This window comes from Ricinus communis, chromosome 7 (genome assembly GCF_019578655.1).
Source record: "Ricinus communis isolate WT05 ecotype wild-type chromosome 7, ASM1957865v1, whole genome shotgun sequence".
Lineage (NCBI taxonomy): Eukaryota > Viridiplantae > Streptophyta > Magnoliopsida > Malpighiales > Euphorbiaceae > Ricinus > Ricinus communis.
In genome coordinates, this window is record NC_063262.1 from 23,538,303 (window position 1) to 23,556,496 (window position 18,194).

General features: G+C 28.5%; 1 protein-coding gene across 1 annotated transcript; it reads right to left on the reverse strand.

Annotated features, from left to right (window-relative positions):
- Positions 1–6,779: 6,779 nt before the first annotated feature.
- LOC125370526 (NAC domain-containing protein 21/22-like) lies at positions 6,780–11,053 on the reverse strand. The gene is made up of 3 exons (XM_048376374.1): positions 10,446–11,053; positions 7,928–8,193; positions 6,780–7,418 (listed from the first exon to the last, which is right to left on the reverse strand). The coding sequence occupies exons 1-3, from the start codon at positions 10,612–10,614 to the stop codon at positions 6,978–6,980; spliced, it is 876 nt and encodes a 291-aa protein (XP_048232331.1). The 5' UTR covers positions 10,615–11,053; the 3' UTR covers positions 6,780–6,977.
- Positions 11,054–18,194: the final 7,141 nt, after the last annotated feature.

An 18,194-nucleotide genomic window follows, 5' to 3' on the forward strand; every position in this document is an offset into this window, starting at 1 on the left:
TATAATTTTTCCTTTTTATTTCGGATAGTTTTTTGCGAACCAGATGTCGACCGAAGACGCGTATGTGGATTAACAAGCAGTTTGTATATATGTTTTTAATTTTTAATAAATTAATAAATATATTAGTAAGCAACATTGAATTCAATAATTATTATATGTGGCATGTTAAATAAAACTGTGTTTTTAAGTGGCATGTTAAATAAAACTGTGTTTTTAAGTGGCATGTTAAATGACACTATATATTTAGGTTTCATGTTAAATAAGACTATATTTAATGTACATGATACGTGTTGTGGATGTAGATGTTCTTGGTAACTAGGATATTGTATGTATATGTGGATTGTTTTTTACTTAAAAACTGGACCCATTTTAAGAGGATGTGCCCATATTATAGAGGAAACTCTGCCAAAATTTTGGTAGATTTTTAGAGGTAAAAGAATATCTCGGAAAGTGATTAAAATATATAAAAAGTTTTAGGAATAGATTCAAATTTTAGAGAATCTAATAACAATAACGATAAGAGAATATCCTACAGATTAGAAACCGTAGATTGTTGTTTGGTGTCTTTCTTACTGGAGGGTGAAAGGTCACTGAATTGTCCAGTGTGGACAGTTTAAAAATGTGTTACTTGTAAAAAGACTGTTTGACGTTTATCCGTCTCATATGTAGATTAATCTACAGTAATACCCTTTTGTTCTTTGTGTGCATATTGGAATATGTGTTTACCCATATTCCATTTTGTGCACTCAGAGACTACTAGAAGAGGCCTGAGGTGAAGGCAGCCACTGAGACCCATAGTAAGAACCGTCTCAGCGAGATTTCCAACTCAGTTACAGGCCTTGTTTGTCCCACTACTGGATCGAGGTCGGTCATTGACCACCGGCAAGCACTGGTAAGAATGAATATTATGTACTTTATTTATAAGAATTAATTAAATTTATAACAAATAATAATAATCTTTAATCTAACTATCTCCTTTTGTTCAGGCCAAGGAGTGGGGTCGCAAGCCTACTGCCTTTGAGCTGTTCCGCCAGTTGCATAGAAAGACCGACGACCAATTCATCAACAACAAGTCCCAACATATCGCTATAAGTTACCGATAGCATATTAAAAAATTTCAATTAATATTCCTACTGTTTCAATTTTATATGATAATTAATTTTAATTTTTATCAATTACATGATATTATTGAGGCACGCGCAGCTGTTGCATCTCAGACTAACGAGGGTTCTCCTGATCCTCCACCGGTTGACATGTCGCAACTGTTCATCGACGTTGTCGGCGAGAAAAAGAAGTAGTGCATATATGGGCTAGGTTCAGAGGTACCCACCATCACCTAGTCTCGTAGCTCCGGTAGCTCCAGTAGCACTGCCTCTGATAGCTTGCGGGAGGCGCTCAGACACGAGATACGAGCGGAGCTGGATCAAGAGTACAACGCCCGCATAGCAGATCTTGAGCGGACAATGCAGCACATGGTTCACATATTTGGTGCTCGCTTTATTCCACCACCTGCGCTTACTCCAGTTAGTGCGTCTGCGATTGCTACCCTAAATCCTCCGGTTCAATACCATGGCCACTTCTTCTTGTCCACTGCCTCTGATTAGAGACTATTCTGTTTATACTTTACTTTATTATTTTTGCACAATATTTTAACTTTGCATTTTTTTATATATAATATTTATACTTTTAATTTCATTTTTTATTTCTATTTTAATTTTTGAAATATGCTAATTAATTTAAGATTTTAAAAATACTTATTAATTTTAAAAAAATATTACATGCATTTAGCAACTGCTATAAATAAATATTTTTGAAATACAAAAAATAGCGACGGTTTAGCGACAATTTTTAATATAAAAAAATATGACAACGTTTACCAACGAATTAATTACGGGTATTAAAAACAATTGTACACATTAATGACGGTACAACGATGGTCATTTATTGACGGTGTGCCAACGGATGTTTGTCTCAAAAATTTAACGACGGTGTCATCCGTTAGTAAAACGATACAACGACCCTTATTTGCCTACGCCTTTAGTGACGCTTGGCTTGGGCTATAGTGATGGCAATTGCCGTTGCCACCTATACCGACAAGCAATATAGGAGTCGTTAGAGATGTAACGATGCCTTTTTGAGCGACAGGCGTCACCCATTGCTATGCCATCGGTAAAACGTTTTACCGACAACTTTAGCAAATATATCGATGGATTTGTCTGTCTCTAAATACTTTTCTTTTATTGTGACGAGAGTAGGTTAAAATTTAATATTAACATGCTTTATTGAGCAAGAGAGAGTCTTTAGGTATTTTAGAACAATTACTCTTAATTGAAATAATAGTGTTTAATAATCTAGGCGTTCATGATTAGATTGGAATAGTGAAACTACCCCTAAGATCTAAATTTTAAATATCTAATTTTCTTATAGTTTTAATTGTTTAGATTTATATTTTATTTAATTAATCGCTTTTATTTGATTTACTAGCTAAGATTATAAATAGGAATATTAGTACTCAATATACAATCCTCTCCTCGAGAGAGTGATAACTCTTTATACTACAATTCACAATCTGTGCACTTGCAGATTTTTAAATACAACAATTAAAAAAGGAATACATATATATTATTTCTTTTACTTAATTTTATAAAAAATAAAAATTTAACCATGTATTTTTCAAAAATATTAAATTTAGATAAAATACCAAATATTTTTATATTCATTTAAACTCAATAGATTATAAAATATATATGCTAGATATGTTATCCAAATATATTATTTTTGTTTTATAATTTCAAGTGTTTAACAAATTAAGTAAAATAATACAATGTAATTCTCCAAGGCCTGTTTTTAACAATTAAAAATAACCATTTATTTTCTTAATGAGTTCTTTTCTAATAAAAACAATTGACGATTTATAAAAAAAATAAATAAGAAATTAAAGATTATAATTCTTAAAGCTTAGGTGCTAAACTGAAAATATAAAATCCTGATACTAACAATTTTATATATGGCCTCAATCACACCTAATTTCTTTGGTCCGTTTTAAAAAAAATGTGCAACTGATCTTTGTTTTAATTTAATGGTGAAATAAAAATTATTCTAGAAGTGGGCACTAGCAAGAATTATCTACTAAAATAAATTCTACCAATTAAGGTAACATGAATCCTGTGGAAAGATAATACCTCATAATTGTTTGAAATATATATAATATAAATTTGTAAGACCGTAAAATTTTTATTTTGATATATGTACTATTTTTTACACATAAAATTCAAGCTTATGTGTAATTTTATAATTCTTTCTATTAATTTATTGATTAATAAGTTACATTCCGAATTAAAGACTGACTCTAATTCTAAGAAATAACATATTTATTATATTTTAATATTATGTTAACTAATAAATAATTTTTTAATAAGATAATAATGCTAATTCTATCATAAAAATAATATATTAATTATATTTTAATATTATATTAATTAATAAGTAGTTTTCTAATTAGATAATAATAATTTTAATTATATTTTAATATTATATTAACTAATAAATTAATTTTTTAATTAGATAATAATTCTAATTCTAGAAAATAACATCTTCAATTATATTTCTAATATTATATTTAATAATAAAGTAATTTGTTAATTACTTAATAAAATTTTAATCCTAAAATAGTAATATCAATTATAGTATTAAATTGTATAATACTAAAATTAATTAATATATATTTTTAAAATAACTTTTATATTATTGTACTAATAAAATTTTAAAATTTTAAAAAATTAAGAATATTCAAAAATAGCTAGTTTGCTATTATTTTTTAAAATATTATAAATTAATGTTAAATATTTTATTAAACTGTATCTATCAACTTAATTTATTAATCAAAATAATAATAACAGTCATACAACGCACAGATAAACGATTAGTTATACATTAAACAAACAAAATAACTGAAACTATTTTGTTACAAGATGTATTTGAAAGTCTAAATCTATGTAACGATGGATTTTAGGAAGAAAGCATTATTTGAACCGGTGGTTTGAATTTAGAGAATTTATAAAATTTATGAATTTATTTTATTATTATTTGGTAAGTAAAAAAATGATGTAAATATCTAAAAAATTTCATTTTTCAGGATTTTGATTTTCTATCTAAAAGGTGAGAAATTTTAAAACTCAAAACTTTAAAACAATGATAAATTATTATATATTTTTATTTCAAAATTATCTCTAATAAATCTTTATTAGTTTAAAAACTATCCTTACCTTTAAATAAAATTTACTGTTTTTGTAGTTAATCCAAATGATAAAAATATTAAAATTTTTAGATTTTAATTTCATAAATTTTAGAATCTCTCAATTAAATGATGGCTAATATATTTAAATATGTATTAATTGTGATTCGGTGGGATCTAAATGTATATTATTCTTAATATGAATTATTTATAACCCTAGTAGTGAAAATCAAATTGAAGGTTTTATATTCCATCCAAGTGTTATTAATTACCTTATGTTAGGTCCAACAGAACACCTCTCTATATCACCCATGATTAAAAAATAAATAAATAATAGGAAAAAAAATCCTTCTTGACAAGATTATCTCGAGAAATAAGAAAATATATATAGTTTTTTGGACAGTTTGAAAGTGAGACTCTTACATCAAAAGCAAATGATTAGAAGTCAATCGTTAAACAATTAAAAGAAAAAAGAAGGAGAAATGATTGAATTTACAAATTATTAGCTTACTTCATCGGTTGACAAGAAAATATATTATAATTTGCAGCAAGATTTATTAGAAAAATATGGATCATAGTGTCAATATGTATTAATCCTTTTGTTTAAATGAGCCATGGAATAGCATAAAGAGTTTATCTAATTAATTTAATATATATTCAAAGTTCAGATTCAAAAAAAAAGAAAGAGAAGAAGCATTGGAGAAATATATGCCTTCATGAAAAAGGCAGCAGAAGACAATTTATGCAAGAAAAGAAAAGAAAGAAAAATGGCTCATGAGAAAAGGAGATGCAGAAAATGAAGGGTACCTAAAAAGAAACATAAAAGTAATTTGAGAACGTGCAGTATTACAATTTAAAATCTGTTTCTTCTTTATTAAATGTATAGATTAAGTTCTTATTTACAGGAATTTAAGGACACATAATATTCTTTAATATACACATTCAGTGGGAGTCTGCTAAAGCTAAGTCTGATTATCTATAATAATAAGAGTTTAAACCGTTCAAGAAATCTTAGTCAATGAGTGTAAATAATATTAAATATTTTATTTTATTTAGAATAATATATTTATCAAAGATTCTGTAAATTTGTGTCTACAAATCAGAGTTATGCATATGTTTTTAGCTTTCTTTATTATTATTATTAAGGAGAGTATAATTTTAAGTTAATCTTTCTCATCTCTCCACATTGATTGAATTTAATTGTTGTTTATAATTGGGTTTATGTCCTAATGGCAGAATTATATTATAAGAAAATAACAACATTATATCATTAAACAAGAAACAAAAGGATATAGGCTTCTTAGTATTTACAGTAAAATTTATAGTCTAAGGATCATCAATTTTTCAATTCATTAAAGGTAAATGGTCTGCGGCTCTTAATATAAAATAATAAATTCTAACTAATATTATTAGTGTTAGTAAAAAAAGCTTAAGAAAATTTAATTTTCATAAATAAAAACACCAATTATATTACTTTTTGATTTTCTCTATTTAGTAATCAACTGCTACTACAACTTATCTATTTTCTTATGTATCCATTGATTTTTTTAAAATATTATATATTATTATGTCTAATTATTTTAATATTGATTGGATGGAAGCTTAAATCTATTAGCATGATTCATTTTTTATTATTCATTTAACTCCCTCTTTAATTAAGTAATTCAAATTATAATATTTCCCATCTTAATTAATTAATTCAATTATGATATCTCTCCTCTTACTCAATTAATTTAAATTATGATATATTATCATAACAAATTTAGCTTGATTCTTTGATTTTTTTGATTTTTTGCAACAGTCCAATCAAATATTACCACTAAGTGTTAGAAATCTCACACCACTGAAAAAAAAGAAAAACATATAATTCATTCTTAATTTTTCGGCTGTTCATATAAACATCCAGTCCTAACAGACTGGTCCGATATCATCGATAATATTAAAAATTCCACATCACTAGAAAAATAAAAAAATATAAACAGCACATAAGTGCTAAAATTTAATAAATTAAAGGCTAATTCGAGTCATTTTGGTATTAATTGTATTAGGTCAAATTTTATCCGCAAGACTCTCCTCTCACCTTCGACAGTTAATTGAAATTATAATATATTATAGTACTTGAATGTTAAAATCAACAATAAAATCAACCAAATGATAATGTCTTCTGACAAAAGCGTGTGGGAATATAATGCTGCTATTGATTGAAGTAGAAAAAGCAAAAGAAATCAGTCTGCTTGGATATATAGAAATAAAATATTTTAAATAGATAATGATGAATATTATATTTGAGGATAAATGTAATCATATGGAGGAAGGTCTCCAGCATCAGGAATTTTAGTGTAAGCATAAATTTGATCAGAGAATCGTAACATAAAGCACCTTAAATCATGTGATTAGAGAACCCAGAGAAAAAGGTTTGTCTCTTGGCTGGTGATGATTAAATAATAATTTGATTACATATGACTAATTAACATATATAAATAATAAATTGTACAGATGATAAATGCATCGTATACAAATTAAAAGAAGAAGAAGAAGAAGAAGAAGAAGAAGAAAAAACCCTAATAATCAAATATACACTAGTACAATCCTTCCTAACAACATTAATTTGATCCAATCAAACGAGTTTGTTCCTCAAATTCAAACACCACAAAATACATCATAAATCAACAAATGGATATGCATATATATATAATATTTGGCTTTTGTCTTTCAATTAAGCAACTAAATTATAATTTTTGTTTTATAAAAAAACCATACTGTTACCCATTTCGAATCTCATATTCTCCAAGTTCGAAGCTCCTCCATTTCCCAAGCTAGTTTCTTCCAAGTTCATCTCATCCCAAAAGAACCCATAATCATCATCTCCTTTGGAGCTAATATCAGTGGTGTTCATGGGGTTGTTGGTGTTTCTGTCTTGGGAAAACTGAAGAAGGTTTAGCAATGAGGTCTGATCATGGGGTGGAGTTGAGGATGATGTTGATAACGAGGGGATCATTTGCTGTGGATTCCCACAATGGAGCTGAGCTTGGTAACGATGATCAGTTAATGGAGATGCTTCTAAATTCAAAGGAACATTAGCTGTGTCATCAAACATGAATTGTGATGAATTGAACTTATTGCTGCTGTTTTGATCATGATCTCCTTTGCCTTTGTAGAATACTCTGCACAAGACCCAGTCTTCCTGTAAAAGTATAACCAAAAAAGAAAACCATTAAATAACCTGTGAACACCTGGAGTCTTCTATTGAGTTTGCAAGTTTGAACTCCTTCCTCTCAGAGCTCAATTAATTGCAACAAAAATGAAAAAAGAATTGTGGAAACTAGAACATGAAAATGGAACCACAGAAAGAGACAAGAAATTGACAGGTACTGCCTTGTACAGGTGAAATTCTTACAAATGATGAAAGTTACTACTCAATGGAGAATGCCTACACATATAATTGAGTAAGTGAGCAACTTGCATGCCTACTTCTTCTGAGCTTCCTTCCAGAGATCATGTTCCTTTGCCTATATTAAACTAAGTATTCAACCATAATTATTCACAGCCCATATCCCTTTTCAGTTTCATTTCTTGAAATCATTCATTACATTAATGCATCTTTCCTTAACGTATTCTTAGTGAAATCGACATTTTATTACAAATACTTTTTTGGCTCTAACATTATAGAAATGAAAACAATTCAGAACTAACCTTAGGAGGCATATGTGGGGTCTCAAGACGAAACTCATGCATGATCCAACCAGTTTTGATACCATTAGGAGCTCTATTCCTGTAGAACACCAAAGTCTTCCTCATCCCTACAATCTCACGAGTTGTAGGGTCAAGAACGGTACGATCTTTCCCAGTAGCTTTCCAGTATCCAGATGTCGTAGCGCGGTTGGTTCGGAATCCGGTTGCATACTTCCTATCTCGGAAGCTGAAGAAGTACCACTCGGTTGCATTGAGCTTTGCCACCTCTAAAAAAAAATTATACACAAGTGGGTAAGTTTGGGACACATATAGTTAGATAAAATACAGCTTTCATGGCAATAGTTTCATGTCTGAATGTGTACGCAGGAATAATATGGTTGGAGTTTCACTTTAGTGATGGAATCATTCATCTTATGAACCCAACAAAAAGGAAAAAAAAACTCATTTATTCTTTTCCTTGGTAATATTAATTATTATTATTTTTCCTTCTAGCTAATTAAGTTGTTGAATGAAAATTATTGGGTGAAAGTTACATGTCTATCAACTTAATTTTGCTTTCATTCTAGCTATTGACTGGGTATACATACGTCCAAATCTATTCTTTGTTCTTACAATAATTATTATTGCTCATAATATCATTGATGGTGAGCCTATGTCATCTGGAGTTATGTTCAAGGAACTTAAGCAATCAGACAAAATTTAAGGAAGAGAAGAAATAATTACTATTTAGAGTTAGATATATAATTTTGTAAAAACTATTATATATAAATACACTTATAAAATAGACATATTATGAAGAAAAATAATAATAATAATAATTCTTTAAATTCGTGGGATCATAAATACAAAATTATAGAAAAGAAAAAGAATAATAACAAACAATAATGGTTTCGTGGAAATAGATATATAAAAGAAAAAATTAACTATTAGTACGTTGAAAATGGGTGGAAAGCATGCATTGGCCCATTAATTTGACTCCAGAAGGAGAGATGAGGTGGTAAGAGCAGAAGTCACACGGATCAAGAAATTCATGCTTGAAGCATAAGACAGTGAAGTGAAGCCATTTCACCTTTTCAATGAGCCTTCTCGTTAGATTATTATTATATTTTGTCTGTGATTTATCTCACTTACAAGGATATTAACAGTGTTAGTACTAGAACATTAATAGAAGTTTTTTCACCAAAAAACAAGAAACAAAAAGGAATTGCAGAAGTCAAACTAAGAAGGAAAAAATGGAAAAGAAACAAAGTAATGAGGAAGTTGTTTCCAATACAAAGACTCAAAAATATGTCATCAACTTTGCTATTTACTTGTTTTCTTCATGTAATCTTTGCTAGTTAATTACTGAATCACATTCCAGTTCTGGAGTTGCCCATTGAGGGGACTTCTCATATATGAACATGGAAAATGAAACATCACTTCTTCTTCTTTTTCTGTTTTAAAGTACTAGGTCTAGGTCTAGGTCTAAATTCATTTTCTTTAAATAAATAAAAACCCCAAAAAGGGACCAGGTGGCTAATTGCATGTGTCTACTTACTACAGTTCAAAATTGCAATTAAATAATTGTAAGGTAAGATAATTAGTTCTTTTTTACTGTTAGAAGAATTGTTAGTTCCTAAAAAGGACATAAATTTTCGTTTATATGCTAATAAGATCTTTCCAATTAGGTGCAACTCAATTGGTTCTGAAGTCATTTCCAGAACTATAAGATTTCAACTATGGGAAAATAAAATAAAAAAGAGGTTCTATATTTATAATGGAGAATACGCGGTTTTTGAACCTTGCCATGAAAGCAATTCCTGCTAGCTAGCCTGGGGATAAGCATCCCATGAAAGGTGGTACGAACAAAATCTACTAGGAATGACTTAATTTGAAATTCTTTTTTATTTTCTCTTACAGGTTAAGATGACAGAAATATCCTCATGCTTGATCATTAACAGGAAAAGATAAAAGATGGTGGTTACTGCTGCTCAAAATGATCAAGCTTATCCAAAGAATAAATAAATATGATCTGTTCAAATATGATATGTTCTTCCGGCTGAGAAGACATTTATTGATTGACTCTGAAAATATGAAACCCACAACTGGCTGGCTACCTATTTATTGACATGAGCCAAAGAAAGGTCCAAGGTTTTTGTTGTCAGTTGTTTGTGGTTCTTACAGTTTACGAAAGGAGAAAGACAAAAACATGTCTGGTAACAAGTTGGCCAGGTATATGGCAGCTAAGCTGGCATTATCTACGATAATTTTGTATGCTGTAATTAAGAGCCAGCTGCTCTCTTTCTCTCCTTCTCACTCTCTCTTCCTCGCTCAAATTTAAAACCATAACTGTTGAGGCAGAACATGAGTGCTATCTACCTCGCACAGAAACTAGAACAATTAAGTTACCGTCAAGAAAAAAGAAAGAACATATTTACAACACCAATAACCTAGTTATGTTATGATCATTAAGCATGCAACATATTTGGAAGCAGAAGTTCAAGAAAGAAAGAAAGAAACTAAAGAATGAATCACCTACCAGGTAGCTGCCATGGCTCACAAGTATGCAAGTCAATTTCAACCAAAGTACCCTTCAAAACCTCTTCATTTGTTATCTTTTTGTAGAGATAATGGCAGACCAGTTCCTCGTCGCTTGGGTAGAACCTAAACCCAGGAGGCAGAGTTGCTCCAATGTCTCTTAAACCCATTTTTGTTTCTTCTTCTTGTCTTTTTGAAAGCAAATGATCAAAGGTAGTCAGCTAACAAGAAAACGAATGAAAGTATGAAGTTCCAAACATAAATTTCTTCTTTTTCTTTTAGTTAGTTACAAAATGGAACGTACTTGTGTTTTTTTTTTTTTTTCAGTTCCTAAGTTTAGGATTTGAGATATAATATGAAGGAGAAAGGGTTGGTATGGTAGGCGTATATATATATATATATATATTTGTGTGTATGTATATATTTATAGTTAAAAGAGAATGAAAAGTGGCTTTGCTGGTTAGAATTTCTTGCAGTGTTCTCTTGTAGCAGGGGGCCATATATGCCTGTGTGTCTGTGTGTAACTAGTTAGTTATAATTGGGAAGTTTCAAGAAAAACCAAAGTCACAAGAAATCCTCTTGGGTTTCTGTGAAATGTAGTAAAGCAATTGGATCCAAATATGTGTGGACAAAATTGTTATAGAAACATTCCAAAACACCCCTTTTTTATTTAATATTATATACTGCTATTAACTAATTATCATTTAACATTTATTAACTCAATAACAAGATTAATTATTAACATTAACAACAACAATAATCGCTTCTTTAATGCTATACGTGTAATTTTGCATTACTATACGTTCACGTGCCCTACACGTTGCCAAGATCGAAAGAAATAATTTAGATGAAAGCAATACCCATCTATCCATCTAATTAATTAATTAATCCATGTGTATATTCTTCTATGGATAATTCATTATTAATATATGTCCTTACTTTATGAAATGCTTTTGTATTATAATTTCTCTCTTTGCGTCACTTTAAATGTTAGATCAAAAGAATCCCACGGCTCTTGCCTAAATGCAAGACTTTCCCAATTTTTGTTTTCTATTAATAATTATAATAAACAATAAATAAAATAATATTCTAAGATATTAATAATTAATAATTAATTTTTTTTATTTTAAATAACGCGTAATGAATATTCAGTAGTTAATTGTTTAGATACAACAATGCACACGAACCCAGAATACTTGTGTTGATAGTTTATTTATTAAATATTTATGTACTTGGATAAACCAATATCTTGGTTCTATTATTCTACCCAAGTATTTAGGTTAGGTGGACATTTTATTTTTCCTTTTTTTTTTTATAAATATATATTCACACATATTATGACAAAATAACTCTCAAACCAAATTCACATTTGAAATTCTTTGTTATATAAATTATGTAAAATAGAAACGCGTTTTTAAGTCATATAATATATATATGATTAAATTTGTGATTAAATCCAAGATCATGCTAATTTAACTAATTAAAGTATTATATATATAAATATGGAAACTCACGGTGGTATCTAAATAATAATTAATTGGTTGGATGATTCCATCAGAAGAGGGGCCATCCCTTCAACAAAATTCCCAAGAACAAACATGTCCCAAGCACGTGAATCGTTGGTGATTGATCTAAGACCTAAAACATGGACAGCTCAAAGAAAAAAAGAACATCAAAAATCAAAATAGCTGGAAAAACAAAACTGAATGTTTGTTTAATCATGAAATTCATATATACCTAAAAGAAAAAAGACCCATCTGTTCAATTTTTGATCACATAAGAATAATTTTTGGATTGATCATGATGAACCTCCAAACCCCAAACCAAAAAAAAAAAAAAAAGAGTGGGTCACTTTGATTGTCTTACAGATGTGGGATCCACTAATGATGAAGGACCATAGGCCCTACATATATATTATATCTATCATGAATTACAATCTATATATTTCCTTTTTCTTTTAGAAAAACAAAAATGAATTTGGGATGAGTAAATGCTAGAAATATGCAATAATAATTGAAATATGGACAAAAGGGTATTTGTCACAACATGTATCATCTGATGATAATAATTAGGATGCTATATAGTAGATGATGACTGGACTGGGGTCACCTCTATATCATACATGGGTAGCCTGGCTTTGAAATAATGGATCTCATCAAATTTAAATTCATTTCCACTAATTAATATGAATATGACAAAACAAATTATGATCCTATGATCCAACATATACATATATCATTTTCTTAAATTTCATTTAAAAATGTTATATAATAATATTGATTCTAAATTGTACATGTCATAATTCGTTGATGCACAAATCTATTGGAAAGGCAAGATGCAGTTCTGGAATCATCAAAATAAATAAATAAACTTTATATTTGTATGAAATTATTTTGAGATATGGTTTCACTGTTTTAAATCAAAATAATTAATATAAATAAAGTCGAGACATCCTTTTCTTTTTTATTTTTAAATTTAACATGATTTACGTATGGAATTAGGGATGCACGGGCAAAGGCGGGCACCTTATTGGAGTCGAGCCAAGTAATCTCTCTGAGACCCCTCCTCTTGTGTTGCCAATTTATCAATCTGTGAATGCACAAATCAGTTGAAGTAGCAAGATGCACGTCAATTTGGAATCCTCCAAAAAATATTACAATAGAATTATATATTAATTATATATATATATATATATATATATATAGAATTCAATGCAAAGTCAGATATACCCTTGAAATTTATTTAAAGTGAGGGTAGTTGCACAACATGTAAAGGAAAAAAAGAACAGTATACATATCAATGGCGGCGACAATGGGTCATTTTCGCCATTCTATACATAATACTAAAAACCTTATATATGGGGTTGCGGGGGGATAATGGAAGGCATCAAAGCACAAAAGTGAAGTGGACAGTTATTAATTTTGTTGGTTATGATCTTGTCGGAAAAGAACAGAGTTAATTAATGAGTAATTAAGTGGGCGTTTTACTTTAAAATTAATTACTAACATGGAAGAGAACTTCTAGTCATAGTCACGAGAATATCCAGAATTTTTGGACATTGATTGAGCTGATTGAGATCATCAAACCTTAAATAACAAAGTTAACATATTAATTAATGCAGAGTAATTTACTTATTTATTTATCTTTGGCAAGTTGGGATTGAGAAAATTTGAAAAAATCGAAGAAAAATACTATATAGTAATGGTCAATCCTAAATATCTTACAGTTAATTATGATAAAAGGATCTAGTTTTTTGTTAACATATTATCATTACGTACATTTAAAATCTCTTTGACATGCATCAGAATGACAGAGAAAATGTCATGCTTACTAGGGTTTCTTTTACAAATATCAAAATCATAATAAATGAGGTAGGCAACATTAATAATTTTCCTCTTTTAGCTCTTTTTTTAATTTTTTTTTTTTGCTTCCTCTAATATAATTCGAATGTGTATTTTTTGTGACTTAAAAGATTAATCCAAATGGTTTTGAATTTGATTTTTTGATTTATCATTTTATATAAAGATATTAAATTCTAGCAGTAACACTCAAATAAAGTAATATTTGAATTTAACAAGTTAGATAAAGAAATTGCAATTTTAAATTCATCCAAGAAATAAATAAATTAAGAACATTAAAATCTGACATTTAGTCATTAGATGATCATATAACATCATTAAGGTATTAAAAAATAGAAAAGGCTCTACCTTAAAGAATAGATAAATGTGTGTCAAATAACTATTCAATTTCAAAGCTTAAGTTATTAGATTGGTTTAAGACAGGTTTATAAGTTTAACAAATTTTGTACATTCAAATGTTTATCGGGTCCGAAATATGCATTTATTTTATGCCGAAACTCTTAATTAATAAAATAAAATAGTCAAGTAGTAAAATCTAAACCCTTAAATTATGAAGAATTCAATTTTAAAATTGAAGTGATAACAGTAAGTAAATTGGAATAAGATAAGAATTGATAATGATAATTGAAGGCTAAATGTTTATTCTTGGTTTGATGCATTGAAGCCTAAATTATCGGGAGGCGAATGCGGCGGAAGACAAGTGAGAGCACAAAAGAAGAAACACATCATAACAAAAGTGACATATAAAATCATTCTAAATTCTATTTAAAATAAGTGACGTATAAATCATTCTAAATTAACATTAAAAAATTAAAATTAAAAATATTTTTAAAAAATACTGTCCAAATCAAGCCAAAGGACATATTCAAATGTCCCCTTCAAGAGAAATTTTTTCTTTATTTAAAAAAAAAAAAAAAAGAACATATTCAAATGATTTGTTGAGTTGTAGGCTTAGGGTTTTAGGAATTTTTGTTAGCTCTGCTTTGTGTCTAAATGATGTAATACAATGAGTGACGGCTTCATATTCCTCTTCATTCATACACCAATAATTTTATATACCCTTAACAACCATGCTAATGCTATCCTCTTTTATTTCCTAATTTCCTTCCCTCCCAAATGTATATTTCTGTCTTCTTTTTTTACTTTGTTTACTTCCATAAGTTATGGGCAATCTCTCTTCCTTCTCATTATTATCTCATAATACATATATGGTATGATTAGTTTTAATGATTAATGAGTTTACTTTTTAGGTTTTGTTTTACTAGTGTTTTTATTTAGATATAGCTTGTTAAATGTGTTTTTAATAATTTCTAGAGTAATTATATTAAAATTCTTAAAGTAGTATTTTGTTACTCATAAGTATCATATTCGACATGCTCTAAATTAACTTTAAGTATATATACGCTAAAAAGAATATACATATGAAAATTAATTTAATTTTAATTTTGAACTCTCTCGGAGAATTTTGAAATATTGATAAGAAAAAAAGAAGAAAAATTAATTGTTAGAAATGAAATCTTGAGTTTATAAATTAGGGTGCTATGCTGTTACCTTTAAAACCCTCAATAATTAATAAGATTAGAAATTTGTTCTTCTCAATTTGAAGTAATTTGTGGGATCTTTATGGGACGCACGCAAATGCCAATCTCACCAATTAATCAAGATTTTCGAGAAAAGAAATATATATATATAAAAAAAAAAGAAGTTTTAAGTGGTCCAGAAGATGAGTAGCATGAGGTCATGTAATGGTACTGCCACCAAAATATTGCCAAATCAGCAATGGAAATGAGTTTAAAGGAACCCAGGTGGCATGGTTTTCAATGTTCTTTGGGAACTTCTTCATAATTGGTAATGTTGTTATCCAAATCATTTCTCTGGCCTACATCAGCTAGGGTTTTTGATGTAATCACAAAACATATTAATTGTTTATGCATATGATTTTCAATGATTATCTTAATTCATATAATTCCTATCTCATTTGATTATAATAGTAATTAAGTTGAACAATAATTATTTTTTGGCTATATTTTATGCTATAAATTACTGTTTATGTATCATGTTGCAGTTACAGATTTGTTAATTATTAACAACAAAATTACTATTATATGGAAATAGCATAGGAACTAACACTTCTTCTTCTATAACCTTCACCTGATTTTCTTTTCTTTTTTTCTTTCTGATATTTTGATATCACATTAGTCAACAATGGTATAGCAGGATAAGAAAGGAATATTTATTTATATTATTATTATTATTATTATTCATCTGTTTTTCTTTTTAATCCTTTTATCTAGTTAATGTATGTCTCTCAATGAAGGGAATAAACTACCAGGAAAATATATAAAACTTACATTATCATTAACTTTTTCCACATAATTATGAAGAATATCCATAACCATTAATTCAAAAAGGTGCATGATTCCTTACTTTAATTATGATTAAATGCAGATGTTTTCACATATATAATTGTCAGTGAAAAGAATTATTCAAAGATCAGCCATGACCCCATGAGTATTACATATACAAACATAGAGAGAGAGAGAGAGAGAGAGAGAGAGAGAGAGAGAGAGACTCTGGGAACTGCTTCAAAAGATGGGCCATGAAAAAATTACATATCTTCAATATATAAATAAGAAAACAATTTGTTTCCTTTTTTTAATAATCATAATAGCTAACTGTTTTCTGGTTATAAGAAGATTATAATTGCTGATCATAAGAAAAAAATGGATGAGTATAACACATTTGAATTCGAATAAGTCAGTAAATAGGATATCGAGAGACATCTATTGATAGTTTTTAATTAAAATGAACCGATATTATAATAAATAAATATAATCATTTTCAAAGAAAAAGTGTTAGACATTCACTTTATTACACTTTTTGAAAATTGTGGTTTCTGAAGGGATATTGTTGGTGACTCATACCATTATATCAGAATAAAGAAAGAAAGCCAGAAATTGGAATTGTGCTTCTGCTTTTCATTGTACAATAAATAAAAAAATTAAAAAAGAAAAAGAAAAAGAGAACAAAATATCATTAATTCTTTTTTCTTCAAATACACCTTATATTATCTGACTAAATATTATAGCACTTGCAGGTATTGACAGGAATTATAACAAGAAAATAAATAAATAAATAATAATATTTCTTAATTTTTGGTCGTTGGGTGGTAAGATCTTATATTCTAGAAAGTAGATACAAGAATAGAATAAGACACATGAGGAAATTGATTCCACTGCCCTGAAATGAACTTTAAAACATTTGTAGAAAGTTTCTTGGACATGGGTCTCTTCTTTTAACTTTAAAAAAGGGGAATTTCAAATGCAATTCTATTGGAATAAATTAAGGAGTCACGCACCTGCCATGCAAGTTCTCATGCTAATTGTATCACAACATATTGTCACTGAGAATTAGATTAGAAGTAATTAATACTTAACCTAAATTATTATTATTATTATTATTATAACATCCTTAATTAACGTTTACTTTATTTACAAGATTATACAGCCTTATCCCAGGAAGAATATAACTAGCTGTTTCCTCTTTGTCAACAGAGCTACAATAGGATTATCCGCCCACAGATTAATTAATTAAACCTATCTAAAATCCATATCCCAATATGGGCTTTTTGTTAAAATGTAAAAGAATAATAACAAATAAAGCTGGCATTAATAGGATTTAACTGCTTAAACAGCTAATAATTGATTAAATTAGGTAGTAAATGGGATTTACAGCAGTAGTTTGCAATTGAAAATATGTGTTTTGGAGTAAAATGGCAGTCTCAGTGGATACATTATTAGTCAGAGACACTGAACATTTTTTTAATAACTTTATGTCGTTTTCAAGTTAATAAAATAAAACAAAAATAAGTTTTTTTTTTTTTTTTTTGGTTTTGAAAAAATGTAACCACATCAAAAGATTCGGTTGATAGCTTGGGAACATAGGAAATCGTTTACTACAAGTATAAGCATCCTTGATCATATATGAAGTCCTCTATCTTATTCATCATAATAATTAATACCATAAACAAAATCTACCATCATATCATCCATGCCTTTCCTCCCCACACCCAGAAATATTAATAAGTAAATAATATAGAAATAACCCTAAAAGAATAAAAGGAAGAACCACACACCATTGAACCATCTGGGAAGGATAGAAGTTTCTAATATATTAAAATGAGAAAACTGAAAAAAGAACCCACCTCTTAGGTGAATTTTTGAGAATTACCATTTGATGAATCCTAAGAACTTTTTGCTTAAATTTATAGATACTGTAAGATTTTCTTGTAAAGGATAAATGAGAATCAAGAATTAATGGATAGAAGTAAATTAAAAATCTAGGAAGGTGGTGATGGTGGATGAATGTATGTCGGCTAGTTAAAGCATCCA